We start from the raw sequence: 18951 nt of genomic DNA on the forward strand, positions 1-18951 counted from the left end.
TTTTTCCAGAGAGGGAAAGATAGAGAAAAATAAAATTAAAATAAGAAATCCAAATTGGAGAAATGAATGGAGTATTAAAAAAGTTATCTATCATTGGAGATATATCCATGATTTATTATACATAATTCTTCCTCCATTCCATTATTCAGGCCACGGTCAGGTCCTCGCACCAAGCCATTTTGACCCTTTAAATATGCAATAAATGGAGACCATATTCCTCTGAAAAGATTCAACCTGTCCATTAGTACAAGTCTCCGACATTCCTGTAATCCACATTTTAATTGTGGGGGATGTAGGACCTTTCCAGAATTTCAATATTAATTTTTTCCCAATTATTAAACTATAATCAATAAAAATTCTTTGATTCATTGTTATTAATTGATCTGTTTCTAATATTCCCAGTATTATTAAGTTTGAGTCAGGGATCAGCTTCATATTAACAACATTCGAAATTATTTTAAATATTTCTGTCCAGAATTTAGTGATTTTTTCACAGTTTGTGAATATGTGCGTTAAGTTAGCTTCCAATTGCTGACATTTGTCACAAATGGCAGATATATTTGGAAAAATACTATGTAATTTAGCTTTTGAATAATGTAGTCTATGTAATATTTTAAATTGTATAAGAGAGTGTCTAGCATTTAGCGAACAGTGATGTATGTGTTGTAAACTTTCATCCCATATATCAGGTCTAATAATTTGACCTAATTCATTTTCCCATGATTGTCTATATATTTCTGTCCTTGGAGCGTCGTTTTCCAGTAAAATATTATAAATATATGATATCAATTTTTCTGTATTTGGGTGTTTATTCAGACATTCATCTAAAATCTCTGTCTTTCTATTTCTAATTTCATGTGTATTTGCTTTTACATAATCTCTAATTTGTAAATATCTAAAGTAATCCTTTGAATGTAATCCATAAATTTGTTGTAATTCTTGAAATGAAAGGAAAAAAATTTCCCTATAGAGATCTCCCATCTTATTAATTCCACAGTTTTTCCATTGTAAAAAACCTTTATCTATCATTGAAGGTTTAAATGTGATGTTATTTACAATAGTAAGAGCTAGTGGTATACATTCCAATTTTAATGTTTTCTTTATTTGTTTCCAAATATGTATTCCACTATCTATTATAAGGTTTTCACTATAGGTTTTCTTACTTATTTTATTATTGGCGAATAAAATCGAACTAATTTCAAAGGGCAAACAATCTTCTTTTTCCATTTTTAACCAGGTTGGTTGTTTATCTGTCTCTACTAACCAAAAGTTAATATTTTTAATATTGACTGCCCAATAATAAAACGTAAAGTTTGGTAGAGCTAGACCTCCATTTATTTTTGGTTTACATAAGTGTTCTTTTTTTATTCTATGGCTCTTATAATCCCAGATAAAGTTAGTGACTATGGAATCAATCTTTTTAAAAAAATTTTTAGGAAGATATATCGGAATCATTTGGAAAAGATATAATAGTTGTGGAAGAAAAATCATTTTTATTGCATTAATTCTACCTATCATTGAGATTGGTAATGTTTTCCAATATAAAATATTTTTATTTAATTTATTCAATAAGAGCGGAAAATTAGATTTAAATAAAGAATCAAATCTTTTTGTTACATAAATTCCAAGATATTTTATTTTTTCGTTTGCTATCTTAAAAGGAAATTGTTGTAATATATGTAGATTATTTACCCTTATCGGCATAAGTTCACTTTTATTCCAATTAATACTATATCCTGAATATGATCCAAATTCAGTTATTAATTTTAGTAAATTTGGAATACTAATTTCCGGGTTTGTGATATAAAGTAATACAACATCCGCATATAAAGAAATTTTATTTTCAGTATTCGTTGTGTCATATCCATATATTTCAGGATGTATTCTCACCCGTTGAGCTAAAGGTTCTAATGCAAGTGCAAACAATAGTGGGGATAAAGGACAACCCTGTCTGCAGCCTCGAAATAGATTAAATTTATTTGATAGTATTTGATTTGTTATTATTCTAGCTGTTGGATTGGTATATAATAATTTAACCCAAGTGATAAACTTCTCTCCCAAATTAAAAAATTCCATAACCGAAAACAAATAAGACCATTCCACTTGGTCAAAGGCTTTCTCCGCATCTAACGAAATAATTACTAAGTCTTTATTAATACCTCTTTTCGAATATATAATATTATATAATCGTCTGAGGTTATATGAGGAATATCGTTTTGGTATAAATCCTGTTTGATCGGGGTGAATTAGTTTATTAATAACTGTGCTTAATCTTTGTGCTAATATTTTCGTTAGTATCTTTTGATCAGTATTTAAAAGAGCTATAGCTCTATATGATCCTGGGTCCTCCAGATCTTTGTCTATTTTAGGTATAAGTGTTATAATAGATTCATTTAACGTTTCTGGTAGTTTCTGATAAATATAGATATTTTCATAAAGTATCTTCAGATGTGGTGTGATCAGATCATAAAATGTTTTATAAAATTCCGAGCCGATACCATCTGGTCCCGGTGTTTTACCATTTTTTAATGATCTGATAGATTCTTCAACTTCTTTTACTGAAATTTCCGCATTTAGTGATTCTCTATTTTGTAAATCCAACCCCTTCAGATTACATTTAAAAAAAAATGCTTCTATTCCTATCCTATTTTCTGTCGTTTTAGCTGAATATAGATTTTTATAATATTGCAGAAATCTCTCATTAATATCTTTAGGTTGTACTAAAGGTTCGCCAGTATGTGATTTAATCCTGTGGATTATTTTTTCTCCTTCCATCTTTCTAAGTTGACGAGCCAATAATTTATGAGGTTTATCTCCAAATTCAAATTGTGATTGTTTGGTGTATTGGTAGTGTTTTACGACTTGATCTGAGTATATTTTATTTAATTTATATTTCAGTGCAGCGATTTTATTATGTATTATTATAGATGGATTAGCAGCGTTCTCTGTATCTAGTTGTTTAATCTCCTTTTCTAATTCCTGTTGTTCCCTCCGATTCTTTTTATTATAGAATGCTTGAGAAGATATCATAATTCCACGGACATATGCTTTAAAAGTTTCCCATAGTAGGGCAGAAGATATTTCCGGTTTATCATTTATTTCGAAAAAAATCTTAATCTGTTCTATAATATATTCCTGAGTTGTTTTATTTTTTAATATTTGTGGGTTAAATCTCCATTGTCCCCGTTTTTCCATTTTACCATTTATTTTAATCATAAATGTTAAAGGTGCATGATCTGAGATTGTAATATTATGGTATTTTGAGTTATAAGTGAGTGAGATAAGTTTAGCGTCGACCAAAAAATAATCTATTCTTGAATAGGTTTTATGTACAGGTGAATAAAATGAGTATTCTCGTCCAGTTGGGTTTTCCACTCTCCAAACATCTTTAATATTACTAGTATCCATATATGCATTTAATAAGTCACTGGGATGTGATTTGGTTTTCCTTTGTCTTGTTGATCTGTCTAAATAGGAATCTAAAGTACAATTTAAATCTCCTCCAATTACTAAGTTATGTTGTGCTATTTCCGGAATGCAGTTAAATATTTTCTTAAAGAACAGTGGACTATCAAAGTTTGGTCCATATACATTGACAAAAATCATTCTTTGTGCATTTAATTCTCCTATTACAATAATGTATCTGCCATCCTTATCGGTTATAGTTGATGTATGTTTGAATAAAGTACCTTTCCGAAATAATATTGCTACGCCTCTTGATTTATGTGTAAAAGAAGAATGATATGTTTTATCTATCCATTTAGCTTTCAGCCTATGCTCGGCATCTTTTTTTAAATGTGTTTCTTGGATGAAAATCACGTCAGCTTTAATTGCTTTTAAATGTGCTAATACTTTACCTCTCTTAATTGGTTCATTAATACCTTTAACGTTCCAACTGCAAAACGTTATTCCTTCATTCCCCGTATTCATTTTTAAATCTTGCATTTTTTTGTCTATGGAGGTCTATAATAGAGCCAATGGTTCAGTTCGACAGACCCGACCCCGCACCCGAACTCTGAATAGATGAATTTTAAGACTCTTAAATGCCTCTCACCTATATATCTCCTTTGCTCCAATTTATAACTCCGTTCAAACTGAAAATAATAATGATAATTTGTAATAGAAAAAAAAAGAGGATAGGTTAAAAAATTAGTATTGTGCACAAAGAAAGAAAAAACTACATCTAATGTTAGTGCAGTTAGTGCTAGCCATACTAGCATGGCTACCCATCTACCGACTTCCGTAGTTGGTGTTTCGAACTTATCCAGCCCCTATATTTCTTGGAATTTTTATTCCATAGCAATATTTTACCGGGGGTATATCAAGTTCCAATAGTCGGAAGTGTTAAGATACAAATAATAAAACCCAGAGTTAAAGGAAAAATAAAAGTAAAAATAACTATGAAAATTACTAGCAAGAAATAAAAAAGAAAAAAGAGAGCAGATTTCCAAACATAACAAATAAAATCAAGCTCTGTATTTAACTCTGATCATTCCATTATAAGTAACTTTATAAGTAAGTATTAGTCATTAGTAATAATTATTGATTCTAATTATTAAAAATACCGCGGTATAATTTTAGTATTCATTAGTTAATTATATTAGTAGCGCAGTTATTAGTATCCATGGCAGAGTTTCCGATCTACTTCTTTCTCAGCTTCTTTAGTCATCAATTCAATTCCATGCAGTCCTGCAAAGTCATTTATTCATGATGAGGCATCAGGGGTCTTCTCATGGCATAATCTTCTTGGCAAAGTCCAGTGCTTTCACAGGGTCGGTGAAAAAGTATTCCTTCTTGTCATAAGTAACTCATAGGGTAGCTGGATAACTCACACCATATTTCAAATCCTCCACTTCCCTCAGAATACTTTTGGTCTCGTTGAATGCTTTTCGTTTCCTTGCAACCTCTGCTGGATAATCTCGGTAAATGCTGATCCTGTGACCCTTAAAATCAAGCTTTCTGCTTCTTGATGCTTTTTGCATTATCTCCTCCACAACATAGTCGTTTTGTACTTTTATTATCATTTGTCTTGGGGGTGCGCCTACTCCTGTCTGGCGTCTCATCACTCTATGTGCTCGGGCTAGTTGAGGCTTTTGGTCCAGAGATAAAACTTTTTGCAGTAAATTTGCAGTGAATTCTCGGATATCTTGATCTTTCTCTTCCCCTTCTGGAATACCTGCAATTCTTAAGTTCTGTCTTCTCTGGCGACCTTCCAGTTCAGTACATTTCTCGTTTATTTTGACCAGCATATCAGTTAGACGTTGATTTTCTGTAACGAGCTTTGCTGTAGTGTGAGCGCTTGTTTCGGCTAGGTCTTCAAGGTCTTTTATAACACCCGTCTGCTGATTCAATGCCTTTTCCACAGGATTCAGCCTTTCCTCAAATTCAACTTTCCCATTTTTAATTTTCTCATTCATCTCCTTTGATAGTCCAAATAATATTTCAGAGATTTCTTTCTTCAAATCATTCTTCAAATCATCTGCTATATTCTTAGTCTCAAGCTTTAAGTCATTCATTTCCTCCTTAATTTTTTTTATTTCTCCAGCAACATTCATCTGCTTTATTTCTTCCCTCAAACCAGAAATTTCACTTGCAATAAAATTTTTGAGTTCCTCACCTTCCGCTTTTTTGGTCACTTTTTTCGTCACATCTTCTTGGGATAACGTCCTACCTGAGGCCGAGGCTTCAGTCAGGCCTTCCCGCGGATTCTGCCTGGTAGCCCGACTTTTCGTTCTATCCGTGGGTGGGCTGTGTTGTGGATACATTATAAGCCGCGCGCTTGATAACGTCACTCACAGCAATCGGTACAGGGCCAGCAGGCAGCAGGTAGGTCGATTTATCCCCGGTTTTTCTCCGTTTTTTACGAGGAGCTGGCTGGCGTTACCCTCTAGCCCTCCATAGCGCCACCGGAAGTGCCTTCCTATTCTTCACTGCCTGCTGTACCTGCATGCTTCCTTTCAGTGACTGATGCACTAGGACACCCAGATCTCGTTGTACGTCCCCTTTTCCTAACTTGACACCGTTCAAATAATAATCTGCCTTCCTATTCTTACCACCAAAGTGGATAACCTCACACTTATCCACATTAAACTGCATCTGCCATGCATCCGCCCACTCACACAACCTGTCCAAGTCACCCTACAACCTCATAGCATCTTCCTCACAGTTCACACTACCACCCAGCTTTGTATCATCTGCAAATTTGCTAATGGTACTTTAAATCCCTTTATCCAAGTCATTAATGTATATTGTAAATAGCTGCGGTCCCAGCACCGAGCCTTGTGGTACCCCACTAGTTACTGCCTGCCATTCTGAAAGGGACCCATTTATCTCCACTCTTTGCTTTCTGTCTGTCAACCAATTATCTACCATGTGCTCTAATTTTGCCCACTAATCTCTTATGTGGAACCTTGTCAAAGGCTTTCTGAAAGTCAAGGTACACCACATCCACCGGCTCTCCCCTGTCAATTTCCCTAGTTACATCCTCCAAGAATTCCAGAAGATTAGTCAAGCATGATTTCCCCTTCGTAAATCCATGCTGACTCGGAACGATCCTGTTACTACTATCTAAATGCTCCGCAATTTTGTCTTTTATAATTGACTCCAGCATCTTCCCCACCACTGATGTCAGACTAACTGGTCTATAATTTCCCGTTTTCTCTCTCCCTCCTTTCTTAAAAAGTCGGACAACATTAGCTACCCTCCAATGCACAGGAACTGATCCTGAATCTATAGAACATTGGAAAATGATCACCAATGCATCCACAATTTCCAGCGGCACCTCCTTAATTACTCTGGGATGCAGACCATCAGGCCCTGGGGATTTATCAGCCTTCAGTCCCATCAGTATACCCAACACCATTTCCTGCGTAATGTGGATTTCCTTCAGTTCCTCCGTCACCCTAGGATCTCTGGCCACTAGAACATCTGGGAGATTGCTTGTATCTTCCTTAGAGATTGCTTGTATCTTCCTTGTACTGCAGGCAATCACTTATTATGGCTTTCAGTGCAGCCTCTTTGCTTGGGCTTTTTCTTCTATTTTATGTTTGGAACAACTTCTGTTGTGGAACGATTCGCCAATTTGAGAGGGTGTTGCAGTTGAATGTTGCGGCTGCACTTTGCTGCAGCTCGGCTTCTCCCATCAGCGCATCTCCAGCTCCTTCCCAGTGCTCCAAGTGTCCCGCCACCTCTCCCCATTCCTGCGCTCCTCCAGGCTCGGCTCCCTTGCTCCGCGCCTCACTTCCTGCTGGCCCTCCAGCCCCTTCTCCCCGCTCACCAACTCCGTGAGCCAGACTTCTGGGCTCCATTTTCACTTGACCGGCGCTCAACACCTCGAGGCTGAGGCCGCCGAGCAGAGCCGTGGCCTGGTCCTCTGCCTATTGCTTCGGCTCCCAGCGCCCAGCCCAGCTCTCGCCGCTGCTCGGCCTCCGCTGCCGACCAGCCTCTCCCCGGCCCCTCTTCCTCCTCCTTTTCGGGCTCGACACTCCGCTCCTCGTCTTCCACAGCCTTCTCCTCCTAGGCCGTCGAGCCATTCCTACCTGGGTCCTTCGCCTTCAGGCGGGTCGCCGACCTCCAGCGCTCACTGCTTCTGCCCCTGCAGACCTCCAGGTCCCTTGGCTCGGGTTCTTCCCGCTGCTCCTCTCCCAGCTCGCTCAACCCCATCCTTACCTCCTCCTCCACCTCCTCTTCTTCTCCCCCCCATCCCTCCACCTCCACCCCCACCCCCCGGTCGGCGGCCCTCTGCTTCTCGGCCTTGCTCTCCTGCCTCCCTTCCCGGCCGCATTCCCCCTTCTCCCGCCGGCTGGCCAGACGTCTTTCCAACGGCTTCTTGTGTCCGTGGACTTTGTAGCCCTTCTCCCGGTTCCACTTTCTCCGTCGGATCCTCCAGCTTCTTCCCCATTTTTTACAACACAATAATTGACCATTTTGGCAGTTTTTTCAAGGTAAGAACGTACGTGTTGCATGTGTTACTAGGGTATGTGGGAGGCTGCCATGTCCTTCAGATGGCTTGAGTGATTTCCTGCATCATGCCCTTTGACCTTATGACCTTACGTGCAATCCCCCTATATCCACACTTTCCATATAAAAAAATAAAATTGCAAGATATCCTGCAAACATATTTTAAATATTAAAATATCAAATGTGCAAGTAAAACTAGTCGTACTGCATTCTGGAAATCCACTCCCCACATTTTTGCCTTGGGCAGCTTACAACCCAGCGGTATGAATATTGATTTCTCTAACTTCAAGTAACCCTTGCATCTGCTTCTGCTGTCTCTCTGTTTGTTGCCGTTTGCCTGACTGAGGTCAGTTGAAAAGGCTCACCACGGGGAGGTCGACAACATGAGCCTGAACACCTTGAAGCTCTCCATGCTAAAGTCTCGGCACGGAACAACCTCCTGCGTTGTTTGGCCGGATCATCATGGGGCGCCAGGACATCTACTCTTCGGACCAGTGCTCTTGCACTCGTGTACAGCGCCGCTGAGTACGCCACCCAGCATGGTGCCGCAGCGCTCATACTAGCAAGCTAGACGCCACCCTCAATGACACCATGCGGATCATCACTGGCAGCCTACGTCCTACTACGACGGATCTCCTGCCGGTGCTAGTAGGTATCCCACCCGCCAAGCTTCGCAGAGAGTTCTTCACTCATAGGCTGGTGTGCAAGGCCCCATCGGACGCCAAACATCCTTTGCACCACCTCGCCCAGGATTCACAGCAACTGGAACCTCAACGCCTGTCATCTGGTCACCCTTTCTCCCGTCATGCAGCGACCCTCTGTGGCTCCGGTTTCAACATACTAGGAGCATGGAGAACCAGCTGGGAACATACATCGCGACTTCCTCAATTCACTGTCGCACCGAACACCACAGCCCCACCCGGCTCGGACATGCCCCGCAAAGAGTGGGTCGCCCTGAACCGGCTCCGCACAGGGGTCGGCCGGTTCAACGCCAACGCGTCGTTGGGGGTTGCGTTCGTCAGCAGCCTGCATGTGTGGAGCAGACCAGCAAACAGCGCAGCACGTCATGTTCGACTGCACTGTCCTCCTTCCCCCTGTCCTCCTCCTCACAGCCCTCGACAACAGCACATTGAACTGGAGGGCGTTACATAATTTCTGATGCCTCAAACGCAAGAATAAGACCTTTGCATCCTCTCTCTCTCCGTCCCTCTCCCACCCTAGTCGTACAAGTTTCACTGTCGTCCTGCTGAGTTTCACTGTTTGTATCACTTGTTATCTCCTTCCCCACAGCCAACAATAGACCATTGTCGGCTCCACCTCGGTCATCGTTGCTGGCATTGATCTGTCTTTTTGCATATCTTTCATTCATTTGTATATTGTACCTTTTCAAATCTCTCGATTCCCTCTCTCCTGACTCTCAGTCTAAAGAAGGGTCTCGACCCGAAATGTTACCTCTTCCTTTTTTCCCCCAGAGATGCTGCCTGACCCGTTGAGTTATTCCAGCTTTTCTTTTCTGTCTATCCTCCCACTACCGGACTACCCTGAATGGTTTGCTCCGAGCCAAACTCTTTATTTGCAAATCTGTCCATCAGCTATCTTTCCTGAGCTTGGACTGGTCGACGGTGCCACGCTCCTCCCTATCCTTATATGGTTTGAAAAGGCGTGACATTGAGGGCTGGCTATTGATGCAGACAGGTGCTCAGGCAGGTTCCGTGCCGAGTGACTGAGCCTCTAGCACAGAGGAAGTTGTAACGCTAATGTGAGTATTATCATCATCTCTGTTTTCTCCAATGCACTTGTATGACTTGTTTTTCCTGTTTAGCAGAATTAAGTCCAGGGAGGAACTGCAGATACTGGTTTAAACCGAAGATAGACACAAAATGCTGGAGTAACTCAGCGGGACAGGCAGCATCTCCACAGAGGAGCAATTGGTGAGAAGGTCTGAAGAAGGGTCTCGACCCGAAACGTCACCCATTCCTTCTCTCCAGAGATGCTGCCTGACTCGCTGAGTTACTCCAGCATTTTGTGTCTATCGAGCAGAATTAAGTTTCGGGTTTCTTTTAAACCGAGCTTAGAGTTATTGAATGATAGATCTGTATCATATGTTTCTCAAAACGGCCAAATGTATGTAAGGGAGAATGAACAGGGGTTTGGCCTTATTTCGTTGCATTCCTTGCATTAACTTCTGTACTTCTAGGTTAATGATAATGGAAAAATCTTGAATTTAATTCTTAAAAAAAATAAAAAATTCTAGACGTTGTCCTGCATTCGTTCTAACCTACCAAAGGGCTGATTTTTTTTTCTGGTGAAGAATGATAATTCTATTTTAATTCTAATAAATAAAGGTCAATTAATCTTCGGAATGAGCAACTTTATTCTCGCACTGAATTTTGCAATAGGCTTGAGAATATAGATTTTTCTTAAATCGCCTTTCGTACATATATCAGGTTTGTGTGAGTGGGTCGTTCATTAATAATGATGAAGTCGTAGTCTCCAAAAGATGTTTGATATAAACAGTGATCAAATGACTGTGCGATGGAACAAATTAAACTGAAGTTGATAAACACTCGGTTGTTATTGGGAGGGTTAATCTCCGGTCAGTACCGATTTTTTAATTTTTTTTAAACCTTGGTGCAATTGGTTACAGTAATGCTCAGTTTTATGAAACCTTAGCTTTGCCTGCGATGCTATTTGAAGGCAGGAAATGTTCAATGCATTGACAAGATCAATATAACGGTAACGGATTGGTGCAGGAAGGCACTGGTTAAAGGGGGCATTTTAGTTGGTTTGGGATCACTTTTATCTGCCACAGGTTTTGGGTTTCTGATGTAACGAATAACAACCTGTTGCTTCCATTTCTAGAAAATTCAGGGTTTCGCTTGCGTTTAATAAATAACTATTTTTGGAGTATTGATTTTAAACTTGGGTATCTTGACGGCGCAGTGAAACCTACAGAATTTCGGGTTAAATGTTTGAAATAGGAAACACAGGAAGGCAGTGTAAAAGCAGCAAACGGGCGTGTATGTTCTCTAAAGTTCGCGAAAATAAATATTGTTTTTTCCCCCTCGTGATATAAATCATTCGTGGGTAGATAAGAGGCACTGTGTTGTTTGCTAAGGAATAGTGTGTAAGATCGGAAAGGGGCAGAATGCAAAAATTGAAATCCTTTTTAACTGCACTGCAGTAACCTGGTCTAAATATGGGGTCAACTGTAACATTGAGATTGGGTTACTTGGATAAACATTTATCTTGTGTGTTTTTTAACATGGAGATAGCTTATTACTGTAGCATAAGGGTGTATAGGTAGTTTAGATACTAAAGATAGACACAAAATGCTGGAGTAACTCAGCAGGACAGGCAGCATCTCTGGAGAGAAGGAATGGGTGACGTTTCAGGTCGAGACCCTTCTTCATCTCGACCCGAAATCCTTCTCTCCAGAGATGCTGCCTGTCCCGCTGAGTTACTCCAGCATTTTATGGTTATCTTCGGTTTAAACCAGCATCTGCAGTTCCTTCCTGTACATAGTTTAGATACTATTTTGGCATTGGGGTTGGTTTTCTTGGTTGAGCGCTTGAATTGGTGTTATAGCACGAGTACTTTGTGTTTAAGCAGTAATATGTGTTCAACTGATTCATCCATTTTACTCACAATTTTGTTAGTTAGTTGGGATTTTATATTATCGAATAAACCACTTTAAATTAAAACCACTTTAATTGTCCCTAGTGGGTGTAGGATAGTGTTAATGTACGGGGATCGCTAGGCGGCACGGACGGTGGGCCGAAAAGGCCTGTTTCCGGCTGTATATATATGATATGATGATGATATGATAAAACAAGGGGAGGTCGCTGGGTTGCTTGGTTATAAATAATCTAAAGAGCCTCAGGGTTGATTGCCATTTTCACCAACATCCTCCCTCTTTTCTGGCTGACTTCTTACTTGGTTGTGAGTTCAAGCCCTTCTGTTTATCCTAGGGCTCCCGCACCACCTTGTCGAGGGTAAACGGAGAAAGGTGGCTTTTAACAGTGGGTGCTAACAGGTTATTTGAGCCTGAATGGTGTCAGAACATCTTGGCTAAGCTTGATTTGGTCAGTTTATATCTTGACATGTAAGCACTTCAAGTGGGCATCATTAACCGTCTGAATAACTTGCACAAGACGTGAGTGAGTATCAAACCGCAGCTACTTTATTCGCAATGACTTGTCAGACAAGGAGAACAGTCAAGCAAAAGACTGCTCTCTTGATTCAAAGCATGCAGAATTTGTATATCATTTTTGATAGCATAGAAGCAAAGTTTGTCACGCACACTTGTTTACAGGGTTAACTATTGTGATTCAGCATTCAGTAACCTTCCACTGAAAACCAGGCTACTATCAGATGTATGTAGAATGCATCTTCTACATATATCTTCTATGTAGAAAGATTAAGGTGCCTTGGTTTATCCTTAAGTTCATGTTCATTTTTATCCTTAGCAGACTTGTTTTGTTTTATCCTAAGGCCCACCTGCACCCGGCATGTTTAACCTAGTTCTCGGAGGGTACATTCACTGGAATAAAGTTCGATTCTGTGTAAGAAGGAACTGCAGATGCTGGTTTAAACTGAAGATAGACACAAAAAACTGGAGTAACTCAGCGGGACAGGCAGCATCTCTGGAGAGAAGGAATGGGTGACGTTTCGAGTCGAGGTGGTCTGAAGAAGGGTCTCGACCCGAAACGTCACCCATTCCTTCTCTGTAGAGATGTTGCCTGTCCCCGCTGAGTTACTCCAGCTTTTTGTGTCTATCTAAAGTTCCATTCCCACAGAGTGAAATGCTGCCCACATTACAAGACAAAATGGAAGAACAGACCAGTTCTTCCCACATAACAAGAGAGCTAGATAGAGCTCTTAAGGATAGCGGAGTCAGGGGGTATGGGGAGAAGGCAGGAACAGGGTACTGATTGAGAATGATCAGCCATGATCACATTGAATGGTGGTGCTGGCTCGAAGGACTGAAGGGCCTCCTCCTGCACCTATTGTCATATGCAACAAAAGGGCACTTCCTAAGTCATTGTCCTGGACCAGCTCATTATTGGTGATGGTTGGTGGAAACATCAACTAAAATTGAGTAGAAAGTTTAACTGTGGACTTCACTATTATTTTAAAAATTAACCAAATAAAAACAATGTGGGTCCAGGACTCTCTAGTCTTTGAAGGGAGGCACGTTGGTTGATGAGGCACTAACTGCCGAGTGATTTAAGTGGAAAGGCAGGAGCTGCCTCTGTCCAGGCGAATGGAATTAGATAACATGCAATATGTGAAGTAACTACAAAGCTGCACAGTGTTCCGTTCAGAATCAATACTTTATTAAATTTACTAAAGCAGGGCAGATTTGGTTTTTTGTTTGTGCATTTGGTCTGTGGGCACTTTTCGAGCAATCCCTTCGGTTTCATTCCCCCGAAAAGACAAGCCAAAATGATGCACAAAAAAGAACATGTTATAATTGAGATAATCTATCTATATACCAAAACTCTCGTTTGTTTGTTTGTTTGTTCCTGAACTACAGCCAAAACAGCACACGATAGCGCGACAATTTTAGCCCCACCTTACTCACCGTCATCCCTTTGGTGCTAATGGAAGAAGTTTAATTGAAATCGGTGTTATATTTTTAGTTATTCACATTTTAAAGTTTAAATCTATCTCCTAGGGAGGGGGGTGGAGGGAGATGGGGGGAGGATAAGGGGGGGTTGAGGGGGATGGAGGGGAAGGGGGGTTGAGGAGAGGAGAGGGTGCTGCACCAATGCAGGAGAGGTTTGGGCCCAACGGATCCACGTGGTCTAGTATCATAAAGCTGGAGAATTCACTGAGAACCTTTGCATAATGAACAGTATATTTGCTGAGACGAAGTAGATTGGCTCCAATCATGTATATTTAAAATCCTTAAACATAAATAAATGTTGAAGGACTGCACGGTAGGAGTGTAAGGAATAGTTTATCTATGGAAGCCAAAAAAAAATCTGGAGTTGAAGAAACTGGAGTACTTGGACTAGTATGACACTGGAATACTGAGTATCAATGAGCCAAGCAACGCTTTTTTCCTCCTTCCCATTTTAACAGCAGCAGCTTCCTCCACAAATACACATCAGAAGAGACTGACATCCATTGGCCCAGCATTACTCCCTTGAGAGGACTTTTAGAGTTTACCAAAATAAGTCACAACCAGAATAGGGGAACTGGTTCTCTGATGAACCAAGAAACACATTCAGATTAAAACAACAATTTGTCCTTCCCTCACCTTCCTTATTGTTTCCAAGCCACTTTCTTCTTTAACTGATTTTTAACATTCTATTCTGCAGAGTGGCACTTTAACTTCTAAAACTATTACACCGATGTAATTAACTTTGCCAGCATAAATTCAAGACCATCTTTCCACAATTTAAGTACCAGAGCTAAATGTCAATGGAATTGAATTTGCAGTCAGTTACTATATGTTTGCTTACTGTAAGCAGCTGGCATGAGAATTTCTGAGTGGATCTCCATGTTGTATAATGGATATCACAGTAATGTTGCAGATGCAGAATTATTGTGGCATTTAAGAGACTCTAGATAACTGCATGAATACGCAAGGGAATGGAGGGTCATAACGCAAGCAGGGGAAATGAGTTCAACTTTGTATCATGTTTGGTGTGGAAATTGTGGGGCAAAGGGCCTGTTCCTATGCAGTACAGTTCTATGTTTTATGATTCACAACGATAGCAGAACTCGGAATTTATACCATAAGGAAAGGTTGAGCATGGGGCGCAGCGGTAGAGTTGCTTCCTTGCAGCGCTTACAGTGCCAGAGACCCGGGTTCAATCCCGACTACGGGTGCTGTCTGTACAGAGTTTGTACGCTCTCCCCATGACCAGTGTGGGTTTTCTTGAAGATCTTCGTTTTCCCCCCACACTCCCACAAAGACATACAGGTTTGTAGGTTAATTAGCTTGGTATAAATGTAAATTATCCCTTGTGTATGTAAGATAGTGTTACTGTGTGGGGATCGCTGGTCGGTGCAGACTCAGTGGTCCGAAGTTTTCGTGCTGTATCACTAAACTAAACTAAATTAATGTAAGATTGGTGTAAATGGTTGTCAATGTAGACTCGATGGGCAGAACAGCCTGTTTCTCTGGTTATCTCTCCATGACTGGCTCCTATTCACTGGAATTTAGAAGGATGAGAGGGGATTGTATAGAAACATATAAAATTATTAAGGGATTGGACAGGCGAGATGCAGAAAAATGTTCCCGATGTTGGGGGAGTCCGGAACCAGGGGTCACAGTTGAAGAATAAGGGGCAGGCCATTTAGGACTGAGATGAGGAAAAACCTTTTCACTCAGAGTTGCAAATCTGTGGAATTCTCTGCCACAGAAGGCAGTGGAGGCCAATTCACTCGATGCATTCAAGAGAGAGTTGGATATAGCTCTGAGGGCTAATGGAATTGAGGGATATGGGGAGAAAGCAGGAATGGGGTACTGATTCTGGATGGTCAGCCATGATCACATTGAATGGCGGTGCTGGCTCGAAGGGCCAAATGGCCTACTCCTGCACCTATTTTCTATGTCTCCTCTTTAGAAATTGAAGACTGAGTTATGACCTGGAAGAGTTTGAGATTGAATGGAGAACCCAAGAGGCAGCAGATGCTGGAATGTGGAGCAAAAATCCAACTGCTAGATGAACTCAATGGGTCGGACAGCATTTGTCGAGGGAAATGGATACACGATGTTATGAGTCGGGATTCTTCAGCTGGACTGTCAAGATGCAGAATCTCGACCCAAAACATCGACTCTGCATTTGCCTCGATAGATGCTGCCTGACCAACAAGAGTTCCTCCAGCAGTTTGTTTTAGGCGTGCAGAAAGGTTTTCATTGTAGGGAGTTCAAAGATTTTGTGTTGCATAAGATGATCGCTAATAATTCCAATAAGAATTTCAGGAGAAACTTGTAATGGAATACAGGAAGGGTGCGGAGCATAAATTATAGCCTGGATTTGTTGGGCTGAATGGTCTTGATGTGTGTTGTAGTTGATGTAAGTGCACAATACATTCTCTCAGAAAATAACACTTCTTTTAAACCACCCAGGTCTCCTGGTTTTCCTCTTCCTGACTTTGAAAGGGTGTGTCAACAGTTGTCAAGTTCATGGCAATGCCTGAATACCATAGTTCATCTCTCCTGTCCTTGAAATCGGAACAAAGAAGCTTCAACTCACAAGTCAGAACTCCCTTTAATCATTGCGTCTCCAGGCAAGGTGCTGAACCCTCAGCCGCTGCAATGAACCTCAAGGTGCCTGGCCAGGATGCGGCCAATCCTAACAACTGCTACAGCGAAGGAAATAAAATAAACCAGCTTCAAACGCACCTGAAAAAGAATTTATTTGAAGACTCGGCTCCTTCTTATTCCAGCAGGGCCATTATTTCACAGTTTCTGGAGAAAGCTTCGAAGAAGAGGGATACGGCAGATCATGAGGTAACCTTCTCAGCAAGGAATCTCTCCCATTCCAATGCTGGCTCCCTTCAGCCGGAGAGAAACGCCAACTTCTACAAAGACAGTGGGCAGGATCTCGGCTCGCCTCTCAGTCAGCGTCACCCTGTGAACACAGGTGAAGGGGATCGATTGTTTAGTGAACACCTGCGAGCAAAGAGGGCAAGAGTAGAGAGCATCATCCGAGGAATGAACAGTTCTCCAAATGCCAACCTTCCCAACAGTGAGGTCGAGAGGGAGAGTGGTCATGGGCGAGAGTGCTTAATGAGCCTGTACAAAGAGAACAAGAGGAAGCAGAGACTTCCACAGCAGCAGCAGCAGCAGCAGCAGCAGCAGCAGTGGGAGGAGAATCCCAGGAAGAGTCCCAGGCTAGCATCATCCCTGAAGCAGCTCAGGAGAGAGGAATGCCATAGACTGAAGCAGCAACTCCAGGAAATGCAGGGAAAGCTCCTTGAACTTCAGGAAAAGTTTTTCCAAGTATATGATGCTAGTGAATCGGAGCATGAGGACCAGGACGACACATCTGACCCCACTTTCCATTTGGGTGGTGTTGAAAATGGAGCAAACTCTTCAGAAAGGTATCATGGTGACCTCTGCGATGTGGACCAAGGTGTCTGTGGTGACTGTGTTCAGACAATTAACCACGTGGAAGTGCCGAAAATGGGAAAGGAAGCAAATAAACATCATAATATGGACCAAAAATTCAAACATTGTAACCATTTTGGTTTCTCTTTCGTGGAGGGTGGATATCTGGCTGAATCTTTAAAGTATGAACTAACCAAAGCAATGGCTCACATTGTGGACTCAGCAGTACAGCTGTTCTCTGTCAAACCTTCCACCACTTCTTCGCAGGCACTGCAAAGCCTGCCAACCAGCAGGCTCAAGAATATCACACAATGTCAGAACACAAACCCGAAAACCACGATTCACGAGTTTCGGTGCCCTCCCGATCCAGTGATGATGCACAAGTATTTAGACAGCTGTCACAACGCTTGTCCCTTCAAAGTTTACGATCAGACGGAAGCAATACCGTTGGTGGTGAGAAAGTCGCCTCAAAGCCAGCCGAATCTTGTCGGTCCAATTATTAAACAGGCCTGTCAAATGCCTCTCAACAAGCCACCTTTAACACTAGTTCTGGATTCCCAGATGTCTCTAACTGAATTGCCCAAGCCCATTTTGAGGTACAACATGCAGAATGACATGGGACATACCATGGGACATGCGAAGGACACTGTTGCTTTTAAGCCAATGTGTCTTTCATGGGACGCTGTCAAACTAAGGTCAAAAGTTTCCTCGCATCATGAAGCACACAAGTTGTACCCAAGCTTTCAACAAGAACCAGCAGAGAACCTCAGTCTTTCTCACGTCAAGTCTGAATGTGGGGAGCTGCAATCCATGGTGGAGGTCACGTCCAACTCCTCAGCTAATGTATCCTTTCTAAATGTGTAGGGAGGAACTGCAGATGCTGGTTTACACCGAAGATAGACACAAAATGTTGGAGCAACTCAACGGGTCAGGCAGCATCTCTGGAGAAAAGGAATAGGTGGCGTTTCGGGTCGAGGCCTTTCTTCAGTCATGTCTCAACCCAAAACGTCACACATTCCTTTTCTCCAGAGATGCTACCTGATCCGCTGAGTTATTCCAGCCTTTTGTATCTATCCTATTTAAATGCTACCTTGTAAAGTTACAGAATGCTACAAACACCTTCCATGTTGGGCAATGATACCGAAGGTTCAGCACTACTGATTGTAAAGTATTGTTGCCTCACGAACTACTACACAACAAGCCACCATTAACATGAGCGGCACGGTGGCACAGCGGTAGAGTTGCTGTCTTGCTTTGCTTGCAGCACTGGAGACCCAGGTTTGATCCCAACTGCAGGTGCTGTCGGTACAGAGTTTGCACATTCTCCCCGTGACCGCGTGGGTTTCCTCCGAGATCTGCTTTTTCCTCCCACACTCCAAAGACGTACAGGTATGTAGGTTAATTGGCTTGGTATAAATGTAAATTGTCCCTAGTGTGTGTAGAATAGTGTTAATGTGTGGGGATCGCTGGTCAGTGCGGACTCGGTGGGCCTGTTTCCATGAGGTAGCTCTAAGCTAAACTAAACTATCAAATGTGTGTACATTTTTTTTTAAAGGCTGAAATTTGCCTTTTTTTTTTGCAACTGAGAGAATCAGTGTATTGGTTAAATATATTAAACCTTGGGTATTAGATTCAAGTGATGTGATCTGGCCAACTCTGCCCTTTCTTGGACCAATGTACTGAGTCCAGGTCAAGCTACATAACTAATAAAATAAAGACCAGTTATTTTTAAGCAGCATCTTGCATCGAAGCTTCCACCACAAAACTGAATCATACCACTGCTTGCATTCATTGATCATTACATTTTGAAAATATAAAACATGCTGAGAAGCTTAATCAGATAAAGTTAACATGAAGTCAAATGAGCAGATATTAGGCTAGAGGAACGGAAGCATTGTGGCTATGTAACTAAATCCAGA

General features: G+C 41.4%; 1 protein-coding gene across 1 annotated transcript in view; it reads left to right on the top strand.

Moving 5' to 3' along the window:
- The first annotated feature begins 9660 nt into the window (after positions 1-9660).
- The window catches only part of LOC144597694 (prospero homeobox protein 1-like), a 28843-nt gene continuing 19552 nt past the window's right edge, over positions 9661-18951 (top strand). Inside the window, exons 1-2 of the mRNA XM_078407224.1 lie at positions 9661-9718; positions 16049-17875. Of these exons, the coding sequence (XP_078263350.1) occupies positions 16106-17875 (1770 nt within the window). The 5' untranslated portion in view covers positions 9661-9718; positions 16049-16105. The remainder of the gene's footprint in view (positions 9719-16048; positions 17876-18951) is intronic.

Source organism: Rhinoraja longicauda, chromosome 10 (genome assembly GCF_053455715.1).
Source record: "Rhinoraja longicauda isolate Sanriku21f chromosome 10, sRhiLon1.1, whole genome shotgun sequence".
NCBI classification, from domain to species: domain Eukaryota; kingdom Metazoa; phylum Chordata; class Chondrichthyes; order Rajiformes; family Arhynchobatidae; genus Rhinoraja; species Rhinoraja longicauda.